The sequence below is a fragment of the Cryptotermes secundus genome, unplaced genomic scaffold (assembly GCF_002891405.2).
Source record: "Cryptotermes secundus unplaced genomic scaffold, Csec_1.0 scaffold843, whole genome shotgun sequence".
Taxonomy (NCBI): domain Eukaryota; kingdom Metazoa; phylum Arthropoda; class Insecta; order Blattodea; family Kalotermitidae; genus Cryptotermes; species Cryptotermes secundus.
In genome coordinates, this window is record NW_019731994.1 from 781,267 (window position 1) to 807,822 (window position 26,556).

Here is a 26,556-nt window from a genome sequence, read left to right on the forward strand (position 1 = left end):
CACCTCATGACTCGTGGTACGCGGGTACAAACCCGGTGGAGGTCGTGGAATTTTTAAGGGCGGAAAAATTCAGGGAACAAGTCCTCCGGGAGGGACTTTAAGCTGTGGGTCCCGTGTTGTAGCTTTACGGCATGTAAAAGAACCTCATATCTCCTAAGGAGGTCACTGAGCCAAATTCAAGGACGTTTCCCGCCCAACAGTAGTCTCTACTGCCTCTGATAAATGGGGGAAGCATTACAGATACCGCCAAGACAGTAGAGGCCGAACTCGCTGGCTCAGTCAGGACTGATGGTAAGCACCAGTATCGGTAGGGTATAGAGACTGGTAGAATATCATAGAGGGAAGCACAATAGATCAAACTGGTCGCGGTGCATGGGGAAACCCACCCTCTCCAATAACTAACTAACTAACTACTGGCAGTAAATTCCCATACGACACTTTGCAGACATTCCACGAACTTAGTGACCGTGGTAATATACACATATTATAACCTCAAGAATATACCGGAACCTATGTGCAAGTGAATATGGTCCTCCACATCTCTGGAATAGTGCAGACGAGTGGAGGAATCTCGATATTTTGACCGAAAAAGAGATATAGAGGCCATGCTATGCTGCCCCCTGCTCCTTCTTTAGCTCCCACAGCAATATTTTTAAAATTATTAACATGTAAGTAATCACAGATTTATAAAGAATATGTGGGCATACGCAGACTAATATAACACAAAATGGGCTGGAAGTGATATACTTTTGGAGCGTCACTAAATGAATAATGTTCTTGTCTGTAAGAACATAAAACGAATATTTCTTGAATTCAGTGCATTCCAGGAGTAGACTTTAAATGGGCAATGGTAAAGTGGTAATGAAGTAATGGACTGCGAATAGTCAGGACAAGAGAGACATCCAATGCATACAGAACTTTAGGAGGACAAACCTCTTGGAAATCCATGATGAAATTATGGAGAAAAGATTAAGATACATCTCAGAGAAAAAAATTGTGAGGATGGGAGGTGGATGGAATTGGCTCAGGATCATGTCCAATGGTGGGCTTTGGTATTAGCAGTGTTGAACCTTCAGGTTCTGCTACCAGAGAGATAGTTAATTAGTAAGATGAATCTTAGGGAAACAGGCTGTGAGGTGGATGGAACTGGTTCAGGACCACATCCAGTGGCATGCTTTGGTATTAGCCATACTGAATTTTGGGTTTTTTCATATCAGATTTAGTTTTATACATACAGGGTGCGTCAATAAATTGGGCGATTTGGTAGCTGTGTTTTTTCCTGGATTGATTGGAGTGGGGAGGATGCCATTACTGCCATCCAGCAACCTACTTCAAAGCGTTTTAGTGGCAATGGAGCCGTGGACTGGAGCACAATGTGCTTTTCCTGTGAAAGCATTTTACAAAAACGGTGACAGTTTCATGATTGCTCAGTGTGAATTTTGAAGAGAGTTTGGTATTCATCGCAATCATGCTGTTCCATCTGCCCATGCCATCAAGATCTGGGTTAAAAACTTTGAGGCTGCTGGTTCTACACTAAAGAAGAAAGGTGGTAGCATATACACAGCATGTACACCTGAGAATGTAGCAGCAGTGAGAGAAGCCATTGAACGAAGTCCATGCCGGTCTGCGTTTCAGAATGATCACTCATGCTGTCCAAAGCCAGTATTTGATGGATTTTGTACCTCTACCCCTATAAAATTCAAATTATTCATGCACTACATGAACACACTGTGAAAACAGAGTTGATTTCTTCCAGACTTTTTTGCAATTAATTACTCAAAACCAAGATGTCGTTAACAACTTACTGATGAGTGATGAAGCTCATTTCCATTTGTCGAGGTTTGTTAACAAGCAAAATTTCCACTATTGGTCAGCCACAAACCCCAAAGAAATTTATGAGAGACCATTCCACAGTTCCAAAGTAACAGCATGGTGCGTGATATCTTTGTTTGGAATTACTGGCCCGTGCTTCTTTGAAGATGAGTGGGAAAGGGCTGTAACTGTGACTGGACCACATTACAGTCACATGTTGGACAGCTTCTTAGCTCCTGCACTTTCTCGTCTTCCAGTCAAGGAAGAAACGTTTTTCCAGCAATATGGGGCTACGTGCCACACTGCACGATCTTCCATGGCAGTTGTGAATAACCTGTTTCCTAACCATGTTATCTCCAGATATGGGGACATCATATGGACAGCCAGGTCACCTGATCTTTCCACATGTGATTTTTTTCTCTGGGGGGATCTGAAATCCTAAGTTTTCAAAGTTTCAGCACCCAACACAGTTCAGGAGTTGAAACATCAAAATCGGGAAGAAGTTGAACGAATTCCTGTAGAGATACTGTGAAGAGTAATGAGTGACTTTAGGAAGAGACTTAACGAGTGTCTGCAGCGGAAGGGTGGTCATCTGTCGGATGTTATTTTTGGGAAATAGACTTCTGTATTCAGTGAGTTAATTGAGAAAACCCAAATTCTTTTACGTTTACACTGTATTCATATGTGTTAAAACCAAACAGATGCAATAGTTTACTGTTCATAACGTTTCTAAAATCGCCTGATTCATTGACACATTCCTTGTCTTATTTTCACTTCTAGCCATTTAGATGTGTACTCTCAGAGACAGACATCTTCAGAACTATGGGGTCTACACAATACACTGATATTTTCATCTGTGATTGCACACTCTCATCCTCAAAGAGCAAGACAGTGAAGATGCACATTTTTTAAACATAAAAATGCTATGATACCTGGCAAATATAACCTCACAAAGTGTCATGTGATACTAACATCCACAACCACCATCTGAATCTTGCTGATGACCAGCACTCGGTCCTTACGAGGTTGAGCCACATACACGTAACGGTTGGCAACATTGATAGCTTGGCCCCAGCTGCAATTCACTCCCTTATCACCACAGACATATTCCTGCAACACAGTAGTACCAATATACTGATGTTACAAGCTCTTTGTTCTCACATAGACAGACCCATATACTAGTATGATACTTAAGTATGGGAACAACAACATTTTGGACTAATGGACTAATGTCTGATGAAAGAACAACACGGTAGCTTGCAGCGGCCATCAGAATTAGGGATAAATGTAAAGTTATCCTTGCGCTTAATGGAGACATATGGAGAGCAGAGGTATGAAGCTTTACACATCCTTCAGCAGCACAACAATAACAACAGGAAAAACAATACAAAGGTAAAGTTGTCCCTTTGCTTATGCTTTGCACCACAATGTATCAGAAAGTGGAGATAAAGTTCCACACATTCTTAATGCTGAATGTGAATTGTGACATCAATGCTCTGGCTGCTTTAGCCCAGTGAAACAGCCCCCTGTACTAAGTAGATCAAGAAGGACAAGGATGATGATAACAACAACAACAATAACAACAACAGCAACAACAACAACAACAATAATAATAACAATAACAACAACAACAATAATAATAATAATACCATATTACTTCAAACATAAGATGCCATAAAATGTAAAACACGTCCATATTTTGAATGTGGGTTTTAAGGAAAAAATTATAAAGGTGCACATTCCTTGAACTTAATATGCATCCCAATTTATCAACAGGAAAAATGTGCAAAATGTGCATCTTATATTCAGAGTAATATGGCAATATCTAAACTTTCACACAGATGTTACTGTGGAAGAATCAGACAAATACTGGAAACAGAGGATGAAATATGAGGAACTTATGATACAAATGCAATAGAATACACATGCAAAAAGTGACTCCAGTAATTGCAGGAAATAATTTACACAACATCTGGATGGAACTCTGTGGAAGAACGGCACATTTACTGCAATAACACATATTTCAGCTAAAGTGTGTTTACATGTGTCTGTATGCCCCTAAGGAACTAGGCATGTGACTGATTCACAGGTATATATCTATCAAATGGTAAGATTAAAGTGATATCAGAAGTAATATTAGTCACAGCATCAGCTGTGCTTACCTGGGTACCAGGAATGATGTCTGTAGCCTGTATCTGGTGGTACAATCTGCAAGCTGTGGGCTCATACACAGACACGCCCCAATCATGGAACGAAAAGAAGCGACGCTCCTCGTTCGGTGCAGCTACAACAGCATGTATCTTAGAGCTCAAAATATATGAACTTGTTCATACTGTGGTCTTCTGACTTATGGTACCATGTAGTCTCTAGGTGGTTACCAACATTTTGTTTGCCTCCATCTTAAGGATAGGATTTATATCAGATTACAAAATGGTGTCACAACAGAAGACCATAATATGAACTGTCATCATCATAAAAATTCAAATCTCACATAACCTTGTTGTCGTCACTAATGCCAGCTACTCTATTCTTGTATGTATTTACTGTCTCACCAGTGTACAGTCTCTCCAACCTGTGTCATTACATTCAAAAATATGATCCTCCGTAACACTTGTACAAGAATCGAGAGGTGTGTTCCGAATTGGCTTACATTTATATCTGTAATTATTTATGGTTTCTTTAATGATACTATGTGGTCTAGTGGTCAGAGTTCCTAGCTACAGATTCAGAAGTCCCGGGTTCGATTCCCGGCGCTACCAGATTTTCTTAGAAGTAGTGGGTCTGGGATGGGGTCCACTCAGCCTCATGATGATAGTTGAGCTCATTTAAGGAAACAGAGGCTCCAGTCTAGAAAACTGAAAATTAACAGTTGTGGGGATACGTTGCGCTAATCACGTGACACCTCTGTCTGCAAAAGTTGGCACTAACTTCGCCAACAAGCGGCGGTCGCTCAGTCGGTATAGTCCACTTGCGGCCTAGTGCCATGGAGTTTTTTTTTATTAGTAACTCAGTCAATGTAGCACTGAATGATTAAGTGATAATGAATAATGAGTTTGAAAGGACATGGAAGGAAATGGTCAGGGACTAATTTAAGGTATTATCGTGTCATTTGCCTGCACAGGCTGATGACAAGCCCACAACACCTCAATCAGTACAGCTGGTATGCTGGCCAAGACTCCAACCCAGCACATCCCATATACAAGTCAGAAGCATTAATGATCTGAGGTCCTTGCATATTCTAAATGTGTTCTCTAGCATTTTGTGTCCATCATCAGCCTTCACATTCATTCACTGCAGATACAAATGTATTATCGGAAGAAGTATTCTGCATTACAGATACTGCAAGACCCATATAAAAAATAAATTTATATTCTTGTGATTTGTCATATTGCAAAAACGAAGTGCAAAGTCAGTTGCCAGCCAAAACCAGTGACTATATCTTTCAAATCATGCTAATACTGTTATACCTGAGTTAAAATCCCCTCCAGTGCTGGGTGGTTTAATATTCTATATTCAACAAACATGCTCCGTGGCTTGAGTCCGCAATCAAACTATTCTCAGGTAATAATTTGTCAGTGGTTCCTTATGCATGTGGATCAAATAATCTAATAGGACTGAACATAATTCCACTTGACCCTTGGTCATAAATACGCAGTGTGCCAGCCAGAATTGCTGCGAACTGTTTGGGTGCTTAAAGGCTGGGTTTCTAACAGACTGAATTCAGTATGTACAGGCGAGGTTAAGAGAATCTAAACAGAACGCTGTAATGAGGTCACTGGAGAGGGATGACGTCATTAGCTTCTTCCATGAGAGACATAAAGACAGCCTTGTATTTCAGCACCTTGTTGCATTGATATCAGTTATTTCATCAACATATATTTCTGTCACAATGCGACACAAGATTGTTACAGTCACTTTAATCTTTATTCACAGCATGTTTCGGCCGTATACGGCCATCATCAAGTGTCCTCATTATGCTAAACTGTTCATTGCACTGCTTGTCTCAATTTTAAAATTAAAATTAAAATTAAAATTAAAATAGGTCCCAATTTTAAAATTCAAATTAAAATTGCAATTAAAATTCAAATTAAAATAGGTCGCAATTTTAATTTTAAGATTGAGACAAGCAGTGCAATGAACAGTTTAGCATAATGAGGACACTTGATAATGGCCGTATACGGCTGAAACATGCTGTGAATAAAGATTAAAGTGACTGTAACAATCTTGTGTCGCATTGTGACAGAAATATATGTTGATGAAATAATAAAGACATTCAACTCACTGGGGGTGGGGTCCTCTTGCACAACAAGCGATGAGATGTCACGAGTCATGCCCCCAACATTGCTCGCCTGGCACATGTATGCACCCGTGTCAGCATATCCTATCTTGTGCAGTTGCAGTTCTGTCCCGTTACCGATAATCTTGTACTTGTGTGGCACATCGAACCTGAGGGGCTCATCATTCTTCAGCCAATCAACCTGCAAGCAGCAAGACAACGCTGAGGATCTGTTCATACAACGCTTATTATATTGAATTCATACATTATAAAACACTTTAACCCAAGGAACTGGTGGCAGAGTTAAGTTATCCCTGTGCTTAATTAAACACCATACCATGAAGATGTATGGAGAGATGGGGTTATGGCTCACATTCTTAACCTCAGGACTGGATAGAAGTTGGTGGTCAATTTCACACACCCTCACTTTCCCCTTAAGAGAAATAGCCTCTAAATAACCATTGGGCAGAAGGCCTGGTGGGTCCCAGATCTAAACTGGATGATGTGGACAAGAAACAAATTTCTGCACCAATCAGGAATCAAACCTCAGTTCCCAGGTTTTCCAGTCTGTAGACCAGGGGTAACTGTTCAAATGGTCATAGGTACAATCTATCATCATATGTGCATAAAGACTTTTCTGTGCTTTACTTTTGTCAAAGTGATGCTTTGGGTTACTTGGAGAGAACAAGAATCCACAGGTTCTTCCGTAATTCATTCTGACAATGGCCCCATCACTGGAGAATCAAAATGTGTCTTACAGGTATGTCCACCTCACAAACAAATTGCTATATCTCATCAATCAGCAGAGGTCAAGGAAGACACACATTCCTCGAAGCCTAAGTAAAAAAATACAACACTTTTCTTGTAAAATTTGACTTGCTACAGAATGACTGTGGTGGGAAGACAGGACAGCGCAGGCAGTTGCACGGAGGGGACAGTTCTCTGACACATGTAGCACGGCTCTGACGTGAATCACTCCACATGCTGAGCTGTACAAAGCCAGCTCCCCTCAGTGTGAGATGTTCCCAGCCCACAGGCTCACCTTCTCTTCACATCATCTTGGCCACCTTGCCAGAGCAGATATTCTGTGTGTGTCTGTGTGTCCATAACACGCAGATATTGTATCATGGGATCCTGTATCTTCCAGCTTCCACTACAGCAGCAGTATCAAGCAATGCCCTTCACAAGCTCAGCCTTTTTAGCCTCAGAACAAGCTCAGACATCCCACTGTACCATTACAATAGTGATAGCCTTACAGATACTATGAAAAATTTACACTGAGAAGCAGATTTCAATGACAAAGTTTCTCTTCAACTGAACATTACAGTCTTCTGGTGTGTGACATCATGCAGCATAATAAATCATTAGCAACATTTTCAGGGGCACATGCTTCCTCTGTTTTCAAGGCAGAAAAGAAAGTTGAACATTTAAAGCAGTACAGATATACGGGGGGGGGACCAGGGACCAAAGCTCACCAATAGAATCACAAACAGTGAAAGAAAACTGGTCCTCTTGGCTTTGTTCCCTTTCTTTCTATTGGTACACCTAGGGTCCCAGTGCTGTCCTTCCTTTTACCATGAAGACACAGGCAGAAGGTTCCTCTGTAACACTGATGATGATCTAGGCAACTACATTATGTCACATCACAGAGACAATAACCTATATAGCACTGTTCTGAGGAGCGTTGAATTTCTCTTCAATATTTTATGTTTGCTTTATCAACTTGGTGCTCTTGTTGCACTTATGTTTGTGAAGACCAAGAGCTGGCAATATTAGAAACAGAACATTTTGTGATCTAACCAACAGAGAACTTAACATTTCATTGATCTAGTTCCACACATTCATACATTAAGTGCTGCAACTTACTTTGGGAAAAGGCTCTCCGATCACATGGCAGAACATTGAGGCGTCTTTGCCTGGTCGCCGAGACTGGATCCGTGGTGTCACTTTCACTTCTGGAATAGCTGGAAATAAATTTCTTCTTTACAACATCCACTACATAACATAATTACCAATGTTTCCATTGCAACAAAATCATACAAAACCTTGAATGATAAATCATTTTATTTTTTATGAATGCAGCTCCATATCCAACAAGACTACACTGTATGATATTTGAGTTCTCACAGCGTTGAACACTTGATTATTTCATAGTCACAACACAGATATCTCTGTGCCTTCAATAGGTGGTCATGAAAAAAAAAACTACATGGTTTTAGTCCACAAGTGAACTATACCAACCAAGAGACCGCTGCTTGTCGGCGAAGTTAGTGCCAACTTTAGCTGATAGAGGGTGTCGCGTGGTCAGCGCAACGAATCCCAACGGCCATTAATTTCGGTTTTCTAGACCTCAGCCGCTGTTTCCTTGTCATGGCCCCAAAATATGCAATGAAGTGAGACTTACTGTGCACAGTGAGCACATGTGTCTGTACAACATCCTTGTTGCGCTGTGCATGACATGTGTAGTTGCCGGCATGGATGAGTTGGATTCGAGTCAAGTACAAAGATCCGTCACTGAACACCCGCACCTCATCCTCATTGAGAGCTGACAGATCGGCCTCATTGCGTCGCCACACGATGGGAGGTGGTGGAGTCCCAGTCACGTCACACTTGATCTCAACATTGTCTCCCACACGGGCTGATAAGTGGTTCACCTCCAGGGCCTTGTCTAGTGACACCACCGACACACCTGTGAATGTATGGTATCAGGTGCGCTGAGAGCTGGTGCTCGGCCCCCAGCTAAACTCAAACAACCAGATGTGTGAGACAGGGAGGGGAGAAAGCGCAAGAGAATGAGCCCTTGCTGCTTCTCACATGCAAGTAACGCTTATTTATTATTTCAGACACTCCATGGTCTTAAGTTTCTTCAAACATGTCTTGAAAACTGGATCTGCTTTTGCTATCAGGCATAAGGAATGAAAGCTTCCTGTTCAGTTGGGGCCATCAGACAGTAAAATCGATCACCGGTCAAGTGACATTGAACCCATCTCAGTAGGAAAAATTCCTGCTTTACACCAGTTGATAGAAATAGATCCAGTTTCCAAAATGTCATGTTTTGAAAAGCTCAATGTGATGGGCAATGTCCATGTTTACTGCTACACACCATCATCAGAAACATTTGGACTTAGCTCAATGTCTTTATTTATTTAATTGTTTTTATTTCTTAGAGCAATGAGTAATATAAGTATACATATTACAAGTATAAAACATCCTATTCATTAGGCGATGAAGCAATTCCCTTATTTTATAGTTGTTTCTCAACTGGAGAGATGTGTCCCTTTGGTGGGAGTTGACGTTTTGGTACATGGGATATGAGGTCTCAAAAACAAGAACTTCAGTTAATGATTAAAAATGTTAAAATATATATAATTACAAACATACACTTGAAAAAATTGAAGGTTTGTTTTTACTGTGTTTTGGCTGTACTTTTTTATAATATGATTGGTGGGACACAAGAATTGTCATCATCGTCACCACTAAATCTTGCCATGAGACCTTACCCTGAGATAATTAAATCCAGTTCACATCCACATTTTTTTTAAAGTTACGTATGAATATTATCGTGTGATATAAATCTCAGACTTCAGAGAGTTCTGTAAGTAAAAATGAGGGTTTCTGACAAAAAGAAAACTGTGTCAGATGTTTCTTGTTTCCTCCACAGCCACTACATGCTCCACTGTTATGATGCTTAGTTATTTAATTACCATGATAATACCGGAGGAAGGATACTAACATGAAGCTCTCTGGTCTCTAATTTTCTTCACTGGAGGAAGGATACTAACGTGAAGCTCTCTGGTCTCTAATTTTCTTCACTGGAGGAAGGATACTAACGTGAAGCTCTCTGGTCTCTAATTTTCTTCACTGGAGGAAGGATACTAACGTGAAGCTCTCTGGTCTCTAATTTTCTTCACTGGAGGAAGGATACTAACGTGAAGCTCTCTGGTCTCTAATTTTCTTCACTGGAGGAAGGATACTAACGTGAAGCTCTCTGGTCTCTAATTTTCTTCACTGGAGGAAGGATACTAACGTGAAGCTCTCTGGTCTCTAATTTTCTTCACTGGAGGAAGGATACTAACGTGAAGCTCTCTGGTCTCTAATTTTCTTCACTGGAGGAAGGATACTAACGTGAAGCTCTCTGGTCTCTAATTTTCTTCACTGGAGGAAGGATACTAACGTGAAGCTCTCTGGTCTCTAATTTTCTTCACTGGAGGAAGGATACTAACGTGAAGCTCTCTGGTCTCTAATTTTCTTCACTGGAGGAAGGATACTAACGTGAAGCTCTCTGGTCTCTAATTTTCTTCACTGGAGGAAGGATACTAACGTGAAGCTCTCTGGTCTCTAATTTTCTTCACTGGAGGAAGGATACTAATGTGAAGCTCTCTGTTCACACACTTAATCATTAATGTCCACATTCGTTTTCCACCTTTTAACAATTACAAGTTGCATTTTTGTTGCAAGATGGCTCTCTTCAGTTCGTTTAATGATGCTTACCAGTCACAAAGTAAATGTCGCTTGTATAACTGCAAAATTCTCCAGAGAATGTTGAAGCTTATATATTAAATTAATCCAATGAGCATGACTCTGAGGCCCATGTTGTCTCTCAATTTGACAGTGTGTTATATGAGAAGCCATTTGCATACCATCAGATTATTAGGATAGTTTGGCCCACATTTACTTTATCTACTGTTTTGGAGCTCCCTCCATTCTACAAACCAGCTTTGGTTTAGGGGTGTTATGGAAAGTTAGGTTAGGTCACGTGAGCAGTGCTATTTGGATCCATAAACACAGGAACACAAATATTATTTATGACTACAGAACACAGTCAGTTCTGCAAATATTTGTATTAGAAAGTTAAGAACCAATGATCTAAATATAGACTGGAATAAATGCAGAGTAATAAACACTTAAACTGTTCACATTAATGAATTTATAAATATAAGAAAATTCTTGTGAGATGGAAATATTATACTGAAAGATGAATAACTGGGCCAAAGTTACAAGCAGCATAATATTTTAACACAATGACAGTACAGAACTTCTTCATAGGCAGCTCGAAATTGGATTAAATTATGAAAGTGGAAGCAAAGCAGTTTTTGTCTGCAGAAGTCAAACCCTGATCACAGGGCACCCTGTAACACTTCTGGTGCATCGAATGGCTCTGAGACAGGTTCCCCCCCCCAGTCTTCATTCTGTACCACTGCGTCTCCATCCAGAATTGCATGATAAATCTGACAAGCATCCATACTCCTTACATAGGGCTCGGCTTCACCTCTGATTGAAGTCAGGGGAAGGAAATTCTTTTCAGTGCAAGATGTAGGAAAACTTTAAGTCTCCAAGGAGGAAAATTGGCATCTAGATTACCTAATGACGCTGTTTCAACTGCAAGGTTATTTAATGTTGCAATCATTACTTCATTTGTAACACAGTTTACTAAAAATCTGAATAGATAACGTAGTTTTTATAAAAACAATTTTCCTTTGAAATAGTTAGATTACTTCTGATGACAATGGAGAAGCATTAATAATCTAAAAATAAATAAAATAAAAGTACAACTTGTAAATGGATTTATTTGTGGTGTTATCTGTGGAATAATTCAAAGTGTGTATGCTAAGAAACATAAAATATGGGATTTGTGGCAGCTTGAAGTGCTGTAACAGTGTTTTGTTGCCAGAACGCACTCACTGATAATTTGCTTCAATAATTCAAAATTACTTGTCATTTTCTTGTGGACCTGTAGAGTCGCATCCTGATGTAAGACAGTGCAAGATGTATACTGCATAGCAGCAGTAACTACTGTGTCCAGCGGCCTCCGTAGTCTAGAGGTAACGTTCCCATCTCATGACTCGTAGTACGCGGGTTCAAATACCCGGCGGAGTTCGTCGAATTTTTAAGGGCGGAAAAATTCTGGGAACAAGTCCTCCGGGAGGGACTTTAAGCCATGGGTCCCGTGTCATAGCTTTACGGCACGTGAAAGAACCTCATATCTCCAAAGGAGGTCACTGAGCCAAATTTACGGACGTTCCCCACCCAACAGCAGTCTCTAATACCTCTGGTAGATGGGGGAAGCATTATAGATACCTCTCAGCTAGTAGAGCCGGTCTCGCTGGCTGGGCGGGACTGATGGTAAGCACCAGTACCGGTAGGATATAGAGACTGGTAGAAATCATAGAGCGAAGCACAATGGACCAATACAGGTCTAAGTGCATGGGGAAACCCACCCTCTCCAATAACTAACTAACTAACTACTGTGTCCAATTAATAAATAACTAATAAATAAATCTACAAAACATGTGGCAGAAATGTCTCATGCTTTTATTTATTTTAGTGTCTAGATCCCTACTTCAATTCTACTCCACAAGCGTGTTGCACGAGATCTATCAGCCTAAGACTGGAATATCAGCTAAGCCACAGTTACATGTCTGTGAGGGCAGTTGTAATAAGAGTTCAGATGAGATGATTAGGTATGATGGTTAGAAATGATTGTGGAGGAAACAGTCCTGGCCTGTTTCAATGTACAATGCCAGCATTTGCCTAGAAGGCCCAAGGAAAACTATGAATAGCTGTAGTCTAAGGAACTCTTGAATACTCAACAGATGGTCTAGCCACTTCATCAAGAAGCTAGACCTACCTGACAGATGGTCAATTAACTACGCTAAGTTAAAACCAAGCGGCGTAAGCAGGTGAAGCAACTTACTGTATAACTTACTAAACGCCATATAAAACTCATTTATGTTGAGGCGGCCATCTTTGTCGCTGTCATCAAAAGAAAGCATGTGGCCGAGACTGCAGCCTTTGGCTAGCTGGTTCAGATGTTCCCGACTAGCGATCTGTGAACAGCAGATGGCAACGATGTAAGCTGTGAACACTAACACTTACCACTGTCAGGAGCGAACCCATCTTGCTTTAGACTGTGTCTTACTTCACTTAATGATTCTTTGTCAACTGCACATGTTATATGGTATCAATTAAGATTTAAAGGAAAGAGACCTATGGGAAGATTCAGAACAAGATGGTTAAGCAAGGTACTGGAAGACATTAAGGAACTGGTGGACCTGGCAAAAAACTGAACAGGTCAGGTTGCGGGAAGATAGAACAGACTGGAGAATTTTTATTCATTCACATACATAAAATAGAAACGATTCAAGGAGAAGGAGGAGGAGGGGGGACGGGTAGGGTTGGATGAAAGAGCGAAATATGCAGTGTGAATGATAAACTGAAAGGGGTGTGAGAGGGAGTGGTCATGGTATTTGTATGTTTTAAGTTACTCTTTCTTTATATATTTTCCAATGTATTTTTTTTAATCATCATTGCTCTTAAAGTTCATGTAGTGCATATATAGACATATCATTAAAGACCAATCAAGAAATACAGAGACTACACTGTAAAAGTCATAAATTATTTTTCCTTGAATTTTATTTTTTTATATATACCATTATTTCAAAAAGATGTTCCAAATAAAAGTAAGAGTTCTAGCACCATGATACTTGTCTCAGAGATCTGATAAAATTCAACCATTTCTACTAAAAAAAAATGTATTTTAAATGACTAGCATGGACAAAAATGAAATTTGTGCGACAACAAATTTAGTGAAGACATCTGTAAACTTGATGTGAAGCCACTGAGCGCTTCTGAAGACCAAGACGCACGGACAACGGGCCAACACACCTGTTCGAGCTCCTCTCTCTCAAGTGCCCCATTGTTGTTCTGGTCGTAGTGACTGAACATGATGCTCACCAGGTACTCCTTCCCGGAGCTGTGGTTGTCCTCCGCCATCAGCTTGGCATGGTTGTACAGCAGCAGGTTATCCTTGGTAGCAGAACAAGCACAAAGTGACTGGACCACTCATCTCAATAAAGGATGAGGTTAGGGGCAGGCAGTGAGGCCCTGCTTTGCAACGTTAATTTTAACAGGTTTAGACAGCATTTCCATAAGTAACCAGAGGCTCTACAGTTATGGAACACATAAGGTTGAGGGCTTCACGCTGTCTGATGACAGTTCTCACATTGATTTGCTTACAAATGTGTCCTCAATATGCCGGATTTGAGGTTCTCACAGCGGTAAGTATGAAGAACACTGTCATCTGAGATGTGTCGCCATGTTGTCTGTTAGAAGCTTACGAACATTTCAGGGAAACATCCTGCCTCCATTATCAGGGTCGAAGAGTAAACCAAGCAAGCAGCCAGCAAGGAGAGAGCTCTGATCACTCTTTGACCCTGAAGATGGAGGCAGTACATGCATCCAACACCCTGTAAACTTCTACGAGACTGTATGGAGTCACACTCCAAATGATACTAGTATTCATATACCAAATTATTTTCTAAGAAACTTTCCTTTAAAATTATATTACCTGAGATATATGTCAACAGCCTGCTCATCCCTTTGAAGCCTGAAGTTCCTATATATAATATTTAAAAAAACAATTTCTGCTTCACGGAGAATATTCTGTGTCTCCATTACACAGACCAGTGGGATGATATATTTTATGAAAGTAATCATCAGGATCGTGCGAGGAGACACATGAATGTGCAAATGCAATGCTTTTGAATGTTAAAGCAGGTGAGACACAAGACAATATCCACAATTTATTGTTATATTCCAACATCAGAAACCTTTAGGGCCAGCCCAGGACAACCTCCTTTTTCATTTCTGACCACCTTCCACTGGGGTTTGAAATTAACATTTTAGACTATTTCTTGTTTCCTTCATAATTTTTTTAATTTGCTTAATGGAGGGTGGAGTCCAACTGGGTCCACTTGGCACGGAGGCCACTGATTGGCCTATTGTAGCCTGCCCCGGGTGATTATGATGATGGAGAATTTGGTGGAATGAAGATTGGCAGGGAAAACCGAAGTACTCGGAGAAAACCCGCCCCAGCACCACTTTCTAAACCACAAAGCCCACTTGACTAGACCCGAGTTCAAACCCAGGCCGCCATGGTGGGAAGCCAGCGACTAACTGCTCGAGCTCATACTCTCCCTTAATACATCCTAACTGTACCCATCATACAGGCTTAATTTCTCAAATGAAGCTCTAAAATATATGAGAATCTGCGGCTGGGTCCCAACCTTCATTATCTCGTACTCTTGGATGGAACAATCATCTTTGTCATAGTATGAATCTGGTTCCAGTTCTGCCTCATTGTCCTCCGGGTTATGCTTGAGTGGTGTAAATGTTTCATTGGGGACGGCAGTGGGGACTGCAGATGGCGACATCACATCTAGAAGGCTATGGTCCTCTGGCTTGTCTGCAATTAACAATGTCACATTTTGTCCATCATTCATATGAGATTAAATCTGCTTCATCATTTTGCTAAGGCTTCAGTGCATCTGCTGCAGCCACTGAATTCATCAACAATAATGGATTTGGTGAGTTCAGCTGATATGAGATCTCGATCAGCACAGTCGGAGGTGTATATAACAACAGAATATTAATAACATCCAAGAAAAACAAAAATATCGAAAACTGTATACTCAGTATTGTAGTATACAAGATTCTAATTCAAAATATGAACGCTACTTTTGGATTTGCCTGTATGGCAGGAGGGATTAGTACACATGCAGACAGGTTCCCATTATTGTTGTACCACACAAACTGGGATTTGATGGCCTGTATTCTGAAAGAAATCTGCTGATGTTTCGAGAGAACATGTTGCCTCCATCTTCAGGGTCAATGAGACGGAGATTCTGGCAGCATGTTCCTCTGTAACATCAGTAAACATCTACCAGACTAAATAGCATCACATCCCAGGAGACGGTAATTCTGAACGTGGATTCTGTCTTCAGATCTGTCTGGGTTGTTATGACATTACACAAAAGCTGAGTACTGGTACACTGATGCCACACAAAGAAATCCCTCAAGCTGCTACGCTTCGCCCTTCAGCATACTTTCCTACATTCCGTCCAGTCTCTGACACACCAATGTTGGTGCAAGCATTTCAGGCTGGTTGATATAAGCCAAATGAGAAGGTGGGGAATGCAAGAGAAGATAGAAAGGGCGAAGCGTCAAGCGCTGATTTCCGCTGTGCAGATGCCGACAAGCGGCTCCAGCCTCGGCGGTCCACTCACCTGGCTGAGGTCCCTGCTTGATGCAGCCATAGGCGTGGTCCACAGCGATTGCTCTGCCCTCCAAACATGCTGTGCGATGCAGTTCGCAATGGTTCGCGTACAGCTCGCCATCCGTCCCACACACCAGTTTCTGGTGCCTCCTGCAGCGACGTTGACAGATACACTGTGCCACTCCGCGGCTTACCTGGCACTCCCGTCCTTTACCGCAGTATTTCACCAGGCATGGGTCTGTGGGTACAGCTCACGTTAGTGCACTGACATATAATGACGACTATATCCGTCACGGATCTGCAGAAACCAAGGTGAATCATACATTGTGTCGGCAATTTTACAGAAGAAAAGTCCTGTGTGAGAATGTTGAATTTCCCGCCGGCGTATGAATACCACCGGAAATATGTTGAAAATAGAATCCAGTAAATTTATAATGATGACGTTACGGTCTACATCACTAAGTGACGATGACGCACTGCCAGGGCTAGCGGCATCCGTAGTCTAGGGGTAACGTTCCCCCCTCATGACTCAAGGTACGCGGGTTCAAACCCGGCGGAGGTCGTGGAATTTTTAAGGGCGGAAAAATTCAGGGAACAAGTCCTCCGGGAGGGACTTTAAGCCGTGGGTCCCGTGTCGTAGATTTACGGCACGTAAAAGATCCTCATGTCCCTAGGAGTCCTCTGAGCAAAATTTGCTAACAATTTCCCGCCCAAGTAATTTCCAATGCCTCTGGTAGATGGGGGAAATATCACGTACCGACGGCCGACCTCGTTGGTTGAACGGGGCTGATAGCACGCACAGACTAATCGTGTCTGCAAGGATAAGTTGGTTAATATGTATCTAGGGAAAGAATCTACGTCTTTTGTGAGAACCGAACGGAAATTGTTACTTCTCAGTTTTGAGACCGGTGTATGAAGCAAAATGGATAACGTAAAACCAGATCTGCTTTGCTGCTAAATTTACCTCCACGTGATACACCGTTACGGAACATGTCATTCCGATAAGGGAGTGAAAGCAGTTTTCATACGCTTAGTGTACTGCCAGTCGCGAATAACCAGGGCAGATAAGTTTACGGTTATGTTCACCCTTCTACCGACCGGCTCTGGGGCCCACCCAGCCCCGTATGCAATGGATACAGGAGCTTTATCGCCCCCCCCCGAAATGTTCATTGCTTGATGCTTAGACACAGGGGTAGCTGTAGCTTTACTTGTCATCAGGCATTAAATTTAAGGCACTCATGAACGAACGAATCAACTAAACAACTAACTAACTAACTACTGTACAAGTTGGTCTAGCGGTAACGCTCTAGACTTATATTCGGCAGGTTCATCACAGTCTTCACAAGAGCGCATCACTGGTATCTATCACAAGCCAGATGAATCCAATCCATACTCTCCAATCCTATTACTTTTTGGTCCATTTTTAACAATACGGGACATGGAGGAACGTCTCCATACTTGACCAAATCATATGTTTATGCTCCGACCACCTTACTCCCAAGGAAGCAACTGGACGTGGCGAGGAAAAGAAAAGTTCTGCTCCTCTCAGGAATCGAACGCTGGTCGTCTTTATGCCGCATCTGCCGATGGTAATGCAGTGGCAATCCGCCGATCGCATCAATAGATCAATCGCAGCTGAACCATTAGGTTGCGGGTGCGCCGGCATTACTGCCTCGGCTGATAGCATTCGATTTCCGCGCCGTAAAAACTTATGAAATCGTCAGACTGGAGGGTGCGGGGAGGGGGGTGACACAAGAACACTCGCAACTTGCTTGCCAAATCAAGTCTGGTTGCTAGGCTGTCCACTGTTGTGTGTTTCTACTAGCTTAATTAAACACCACACCATGAAAGCGCGTAAGGGAGTGGAGGTACTGTTCTACGAATTCCTAACCTCGGCATTAGATGGATATTCACGCCCCGCCTGCTTTACTATGTTGCTATGTGGGCCTCAGAACCGGTCTGGACGCTGTCAAGAACAGGAAGATCTGACTCCTCGTCGTAGAGTACGCAGCCCGTCACTGTACCGACTGAGCTACGGGCCTCAACGTGCGAAGCACAGAAGGGTGTCATAGCTAGTCTCACCGCGAAGTCTCGGGTCACCCCATGGCGGCTTCACGTCATCACCTGCATCTGTATTCTACTGACAGAGTGTGGTTTTCATAGTAAACACAGGGATTGACGTGCTGGTCTTTGCAATGAGGGTGAAGAGCAGTGTCCGTGAGGTAGGAATTCATTTACTAAGATTATTTACGCCGGTTTCGAATCAAGGTATAGACATGTATTCCGGAAGTGCCCGGTTCGAATTCCGAGCAGTACACCAGATGTACCGAATGTGGGGTTTCCGTGATTTTCCTCAGTCATTGGAGGCTAAAGCTGAAGCCGTACCTTAGGCTACGACCGCTCCCTTCAAAACCATTTGCAATCCATTATTCACCAGTCACCCACCATTCAAGCAGTCTCACTCATGTGTTCCAGATCGACTGATCACAAATTCAGCACTCGATTGTGCCACTGATGTACAGGTTTACTTGCCAAGAGACCACTCGAGTACAATGCACTGTTAAACCATTTCCTCAATTGGGGTAACAGAGGGCGGACATCGTCTGCAGTTGTCGAGGGAAGGTGCAAGAACCGACACAGTAACACAGGATCTGTACGTCCTTACGCGGTCACTGGGGGCCAGTACCATTATCATTATTTTTATGATTATTTAGTTTAGTGGGTATAGTGACTGCGCTATGGGCTAGATGGCTGAGGAATCGGGGTTCGACTTCTGGCAGCGGCAAAGATATCTTTATCTTTTTCCATAGCATCCACTTAGCCTCTTATTCAATGGGTACCGGAGGAAAATCTGGGGATGCGTGAAGCAGGTGACTTTAAGAAAGCATGGGACTAAACCTCTACTCATCCACACGTCTTCATTGCGCGGTGATTATCTAATTAAATATAAGGACAAATTTATCCGTCGCCTCTGTCATTATGCTCGTGCTAACTTTATAATTTGTCTCTGTGCTGTTAAGATTGCAAGTAAATAAACAAGAATTGAATTGAATTATTATTACTATTATTAGTATTATTGGCCACACACACTCATCACACCTATCTCTATATCCATTTTAATATTATATTCCCATCTACGTCTAGGTCCTCCAAGAGTCATCCTGCTTATTTAATAACTCTTCTGCAAATCCATAGGTTATATCCCATCGTACAGATTAAGAACTCAGAAGGCATTGGCCATGGCCTGTGTTAATTAGTAAGATGGATCTTAGGGAAGCAGGTTGTGAGGATGGGAGGTGGATGGAACTGGCTCAGGATCGTGTCCAGTGGCGGGCTTTGGTATTAGCGGTGTTGAACCCCCGGGTTCTGCTGCCAGAGAGTTAGTTAATTAGTAAGATGAATCTTAGGGAAACAGGCTGTGAGGATGGGAGGTGGATAGAACTGGCTCAGGATCGTGTCCAGTGGCGGGTTTTGCTATTAGCGGTGTTGAACCTTCGGGTTCTGCTACCACAGAGTCAGTTAATTAGTAAGATGGATCTTAGGGAAACAGGCTGCGAGGATGGGAAGTGGATGGAACTGGCTCAGGATCGTGTCCAGGTGCAAGCTGTGGTATCAGCTGGGTTAAACTTAGGGTTCTGCTACCAGAGAGTTACGTTATCTTCAGGATGTCGCTTTGGCAAAATCAGTATCAACTGAAAAGAAAATTAAATCTTATGCAACGTAGAAGACGTAAGAACCAAACAAAACAACGATCACAATGGAGAGTCGGACGTACGGCAGTGTTGCCAACACCCGAAAGAAAACTTTTTTCATATACAGTTTGTGCAGAGATAATGCGAATCACGTATGTTATGAAAGAACCTGTTTTGCTTTCGTGATAGTATGCGTGGTTTTCCCCAGACGGCCTTACGGATGCTGTTATATCGCGGGTCGGCAGGCTTCCTGTGCTTGTCCCGCTTCAGGTTTCATTGTCCTGCAGAAACTAATCAGTGCTGAAGCACCACTCCACTTGATTGAGGGCTATTCGGTCACCGCGTGTCAACTGCTGAGGCCGCTTAACGTGACTGATAAGTGATTGTATTTTTTGCATAGCCTCTGGAGGGACCTGCCGGCGGATTAGGGTATTAAAATGAATATAGATGACGATGATGATGATGATAATGATCGTGATCATGATGATTGTGGTGGTATAGTCCCTTTGCTTAAGTAAGCACCACACCATGAAGACGGATGGGAAGTGGAGGTGCAGATCCAGGATTTCTTAACCTTGGCAGGAGATCGGATGGGTGGTGAGCTTCACATACCTGCCGCTTTACCTCCGGGGAAATATTCTTCGGTACTGTTTAAAGAGGCTTCATAACTTGTACTCTTCTCGAAGTATAATTAGAATGATCAAATCATGGAGGATGAGGTGGGATTGGCATGTAGCACGAATGGGGGAGACGAGGAATGCGTATAGGATATTGGTGGGAAAGCCAGAAGGAGAGAGACCACTGGGAAGACCAAGGCGTAGGTGGGTGTACAATATTGAAATGAATCTTAGAGAGATAGGATGGGATGGTATGGATTGGATTGATCTGGCTCAGGATAGGAACACGTAGAGGGCTGTTGTGAACACGGTAATGAACCTTCGGGTTCCATAAAATGCTGGGAAATTCTTTAGTAGCCGCAGAATTGGCGGCTCCTCCAGAAGGGCTCAGCTCCATGAGTGAGTAAGTAAGTAAGTAAGTAAGTAAGTAAGTAAGAAAGTAAGTAAGTAAGTAAGTAAGTAAGTAAGTAAGCAGTGCTTAAAGAGAAGGCTGGGTGGTCCGCAGAACCGGTCTTAACGCTGTGGAGAAGATAAAATCTGTTGCCCTCGCTGGAGATCGAACTGTAATTTCTCGGCCAATCAGCCCGTAACAATAGCAGTAGGTTTCTGTGTTGAAGTCAGTCGCAGAAGCGGGGAAGTTCAGAGTCCCTCGGTGCTGCTGTCTGCTTTACCTCCCATGATGGCAGATGAGTACGGATCACTAGTAGAATGACAATTGTCAGGGGAAAACCGAAAAATTCCCCCCCTTGCCACTTTTGTCAAACATAAATCCCATAAAGACTGCCCTGGGGTTTAACCGAGGCTTCCACAGTTGGGAACGGGCGAACTGGAATGACCTGGGAGCATATGGCACACACTGGGAAACATGACATGTATGTAGAAGTTTTGAAAGGAAATATCGAGGAGGCTACTTATGTTTTTCTGTTTTTCTCAGCCCATCCAGGCGAATATTGGAATAACAACTTAACTAACCCTCTGGTAGCAGAACCCGAAGGTTCAACACCTCTAATACCAAAGCCCGCCACTGGACACGATCCTGAGACAGTTCCATCCACCTCCCATCAACACACCCTATTTTCCTAAGATCCATCTTACTAATTAACGACCCTCTGGTAGCAGAACCCGAAGCTTCAACACCGCTAATACCAAAGCCCGCCACTGGACATGCTCCTGAGCCAGTTCCATCCACCTCCCATCCTCACAGTCTGTTTCCCTAAGATCCATCTTTTTTTTTTAATTCGCTTAGTGGGGGTGGAGTCCAACTGGGTCCACACGGCACGGCGGCCACTGATTGACCTATTGTAGCCTGCCCCGGGTGATTATGATGGAGAATTTGGTGGAATAAAGATTGGCAGGGGAAACCGAAGTACTCGGACAAAACCCACCCCAGCGCTACTTTGTCCACCACAAATCCCACTTGACCAGACCCGGGATCGAACCCGGGCCGCCGCGGTGGGAAGCCAGGGAGTAACCGCTTGAGCTATGGCGCGGCGAAGATCCATCTTACTAATCAACCAACTCTCTGGTAGCAGAACCCGAAGGTTCAACACAGCTTATACGAAAGTTTCCCATTTTTCAACAAATTTCCTTACAACATTTTTGTGCGCATTTCTTAACCTCCCCAATATGTGCCACACGCCTGCCCAGCATACCTCCCTCCTTGACTTTACATTCCCACTAATATCGGGTGAGGACGCGCCAGAGCTCAAGCGGTTAGTCGCTGGCTTCCCATCACGGCGGCCCGGGTTCGATCCCGGGTCTGGTCAAGTGGGATTTGTGGTGGACAAAGTGGCGCTGGGGAAGGTTTTCTCCGAGTACTTCGGTTTCCCCTGCCAATCCTCATTCCACCAATTGCTCCACATTCACCCTCACCTATCATCTGCGGCTGGTGCAATAGGCCAGAAGTGGCCGCAGTACAAGGGACTTAGTCCCACCCCACTAGCAATAAAAAAATATCGGGTGACCTACACGAATTACGAAGTTCCTTCTTACGTAATGTTCCAGACTGCACGAGCATGGCTACTTCACCTCTCTCGTATCCACACTGCTGAGAACTTCATTGCCAAACAGGTGTAATTACTATTTTGCTTGGCTTGTTCGACCCTGAAAATGGAGGCGATATGTTCCTCCGAAACTTCGGTGGACTACATCACTACATTCTCGAAGACAGTACACTTTATAGCCACCGCTGTGAGAACCTCAAATCCTACAGACGTAACTTACATTCTAACGTCAGAGACCAGGTTTCCCACCCACACAAACCAGTATTACCATTATCCAAATTCATGGTGGAGACCTTTTCTGCGCCGAGTTTCCGCATTAATTGCATGATAGAGGGCACTCAATCATGTGCAGCGCCGTAATCCGCTACCTAGCGTCCTCACTGCCCCCACTGCAGCACTTCGCACGGCACGGCACGGCACGTCAAGTAGAAGTGACTGAAGACTTTGTATTCGGGGAGCTCCGGATTCGAAATCCGTCCCAGAAACAGTCTTTAATGAAAATGACTTGTTGCGTGTTGCTTGGCTTACTATTCCACCCCGAAGATGGAGGCGGTACGACCCTCCGGATGTGGGCGAACTTCTACCTGACTATACGGAGTCAGATCCCAGAATAAAGTGCTCTTCGGTTATTCTCAACGTCACATATACTTGAATTCCTTCTATTACAAAAACGATTGGGCACGTGGTAGCGTAGTTGGTTGAGGCTGCAAGCCGGAAGGCCATAGGTTCGATTCCCGATGACGTCATTGCATTTTTAAATTTACCTAAACCTTCCAGCCGCACTAAGGCCCTGGAGTTGACTCAGCCTCTAATAGAAATGAGTTCCAGGAATCTTCCTGCTGGTAAAGGGCGGCCGACGCGTAAGGCTGACAAACTCACCGCCATATGTCAGCCGATTGTCTAGAAAATGTGGGACCCTCGACATCTCACAACCCTTTGGGCCTCCACGGCCTGTTACAGGGATACCTTTACCTTTTTTATTACAAAAACGATAACAGATGGCGTTGCGATGTTAATTCTCCTAAAGAAGACAGAACAGAGCTCCCACTGCTCTGCTAACTGTGCTCAGCTACAGAGGGTTGGTCACAGCAGCGACGGGAAAGTGTTTGGCACATAAATATTTATACCCACGGATCGAAGCCCGCCCTGCAGTAATTTGTAAAATCTTTTGATGAATACGAGATCTAAGTGACACAGAGCACTTAATCAGCCGGCTTATGCCCGCCTGAACTCACAGCAGCTTTCAACTGTTCCGAAACAGAAGAGCAGCGTCTGCCGACATTCAGAAAACACCTTGCATTTTGGAGTCCATATTCTAATCTCTCGTTCCTCCCCGTCTCTGAAGTTCAAATCCCCTAAAGCACAGCGGTAACTACATGCACCGCGGGCTTTAACATTCGGAAAACTCTGCATTTTCCCTGCACATTCTATTGACTCGTTTCGTACGAATCTCAGAGCAAAAGACGGCCACATCCACAAATAAAAAAAAAAAGTAAAGCTATCCCTGTACCAGGCCGTGAAGGCCCATAGGGCTGTGAGACGTTGAGGGTCCCACACTACCTAGACAATCGACTCGAAGATGGCGGTAAGGTTGTCAGTCTTACGCGGCGGCCACCCTTTACTCTCCAGGAAGATTCCTGCTACTAATTTCTATTTAGGACTGAGTCGACCCCAGGGTTATAGTGCGGCTGGAAGGATTAGGTCAATTGAAAAAAATCCAGTGACCTCATCGGGACTTGAACCTGCGATCTTCCGGCTTGTAGCATAGTGCCTCAACCAACTACGCTACCGCGTGTCCCCTCCCCCCACTTCCGTAAATATAACATTAACCGGTAGGTCCTTGCAATGGAGACATACGTAGTGTGTTGCCTGTGAGGAAGGAAATGCATCTCTATACGCTGTCTGGGGCTTTAAGTTCCTTTCAACTGCTTAATGATAATAATCTATATTCTCGGGGCCTAAACCTATCTCCACGGCGTATGAAATGATCCAGCATTTGATCTATTAACAAAATCTGTATTTCAATTACAATATTAGAAACTAACATATAATAAAAGGCCATTGCATGGAGATTTATCCTCTATCATTCAAGTGTTCAGTATGACCACCATTACGTCTGGCAACTTCAACAAGACCTGTGAAGTTTTTGATTATCGGCGGCACGTATCCTCAGTTATCTCGTTGCAGGCCCGAATGATTAGTGCTCTCAGCTCCATTATTTTTGCGGCTTCTTCGGAAAAATCTTTTCCTTCAGGAGTCTCCAAAGAAAGTAGTCACATTGGTTTAAATCAGAGCTATTCGGCGTCCAGTTCCATCCACATGCAAAAGATTATGAAATTTGTTTGAGGCGACATGCGAGTGGAAAGTGTCATGCAGAAAGTCCAAAACAACATCCGTTGTGTGCGTCCTGGCTCCATTCTGCATCAACTAGTGAGTCTGTACCGGCAAACCTGTAGCCAGAAGGGGAGGCACAGAAGTACTGTGCAACATGCTTAAATAGCGCTCACTGTTCGCTGTCTCTTCAAAGTACATTGGCCCTAGCAGTCAATAACTTGAGATGGCAACCCACACTGTCATTCTCGGTGCATGATGCACCTCCTCATGAATTACATGCGGATTTCTCGATGCCCAAAATCGCACATTTTGTTTATTAACCACACCATCCAAGTGGAAATGTGCCTCATCAGAAATCCAAACACTGTTGAGCGATAACTCATTATACTGAACCCATTTAGCAAATGTCATGATTTGAGGTTTGTTTGAACTTTAAGTTTACGCAACACTGTCAATTTGTATGGACACAAATTCAAAGCACTTTTCAATATTCGTTGCTCCCATCGTCTGGATATCGCTGCAGCCTTCCCTGTTGATTTACTGGGGCGTGTTTGTAGCGCCACTCTGACAGCGTCAGTGTGCCCCGAAGAACTCACAGATGAAGATCGGCGACGTTTCCTCTCCAACACTGAACTATCATTATTAAACTGGTTATAAATGAATGGTTTTGAATTAAGTCGGCCATTGCGTTTTAAAACGGGCAGGAAACCGCCTCTGTGTGACCACAACACTTCTTGTTTCAGTAAAGGACAACACTGCTTTTATGCGATGTTCTACAGTCTTTCTTTGTCAGCCATTTTGTGTAAACTGGCTTATGAGCAGGAAGAGCGCGACACTAGCGCACGGCAAGAGTAAGAACTAATCTCCAAGCTCTACTGTCAGTGTTATCATGTTACAAAACATGGTTCATTGCATGGTTGAATAATTAATACTAAATCAAATACTGGATCATTTCGCGCGTCACTCTATATTCTCGCGGGCTAAACCTCTCTCCGCCGGTCACGGTAGCCGACCGGTCTAAGGCATGCACTTTCTTCGCTCGCTCGGAAGCCGCGATCGTGGGTTCGAATTCCACTCAGAGCATCGATGTTTAGTGTTTATGTGTGTGCATTCTTCTGTGTTTGTGTACAGGTAGAGGGCTTGCGACGAGCTGATAACCCGCCCAAGGAGTCCTATTGAATGTCTATGATTTAGTAAACCGAAGTGAAACGGAAAGTTTCGTGGAGGTAGGCCAAGGCCCAAATTGCGGCTAGAGTGCCAAAGAAAACAAAAATCTCTCTCCATGGCCATCTATATTCTCGCGGAATAACCCTCCCTCTATGGCCATCTATATTCTCGAGGGCTAAATTTCTCTCTATGGCCATCTATATTCTCGCGGCCTAAACCTCTATCCATGGCCATCTATATTCTCGCGGCCTAAACCTCTATCCATGGCCATCTATATTCTCGCTGGCTAAACCTCTCTCTACGGCCATCTATATTCTCGCGGCCTAAACCTACTTCTCATTGGTCAGTGATTTTGGTAGAACACCCGCTCCTTTATCGTATTTCCGTCTGCCCGTCTCTGATAATCCGAAGAAGAAAGGAGGGAGGGGAGGGGGCATGGAATGAAGGATTCCTTCAAATCGGATTTCGATACGAACTTCACTCTGCCGGAAGTGGAGCTTACTGTGTGCGCGTCTGTTTAGTGGCCCTCATCACAACTTGCGAACTCAAAAATCGGCCAACCTTAATTGCAGCGAGCTATCTGGATTCCGAAAACGACTGC

The 26,556-nt window shown here is 43.3% G+C and overlaps 1 protein-coding gene across 1 annotated transcript in view; it reads right to left on the bottom strand.

Annotated features, from left to right (window-relative positions):
• LOC111867483 (follistatin-related protein 5) overlaps positions 1 to 26,556 on the bottom strand; it is a 50,801-nt gene that overhangs the window by 12,998 nt on the left and 11,247 nt on the right. Inside the window, exons 3-11 of the mRNA XM_023857407.2 lie at positions 16,153 to 16,380; positions 15,154 to 15,332; positions 13,754 to 13,894; positions 12,783 to 12,915; positions 8,493 to 8,777; positions 7,955 to 8,052; positions 6,095 to 6,290; positions 3,975 to 4,096; positions 2,785 to 2,922 (exon numbers count right to left, since the gene is read on the bottom strand). Coding sequence (XP_023713175.1) covers positions 2,785 to 2,922; positions 3,975 to 4,096; positions 6,095 to 6,290; positions 7,955 to 8,052; positions 8,493 to 8,777; positions 12,783 to 12,915; positions 13,754 to 13,894; positions 15,154 to 15,332; positions 16,153 to 16,380 — 1,520 coding nt within the window. The remainder of the gene's footprint in view (positions 1 to 2,784; positions 2,923 to 3,974; positions 4,097 to 6,094; positions 6,291 to 7,954; positions 8,053 to 8,492; positions 8,778 to 12,782; positions 12,916 to 13,753; positions 13,895 to 15,153; positions 15,333 to 16,152; positions 16,381 to 26,556) is intronic.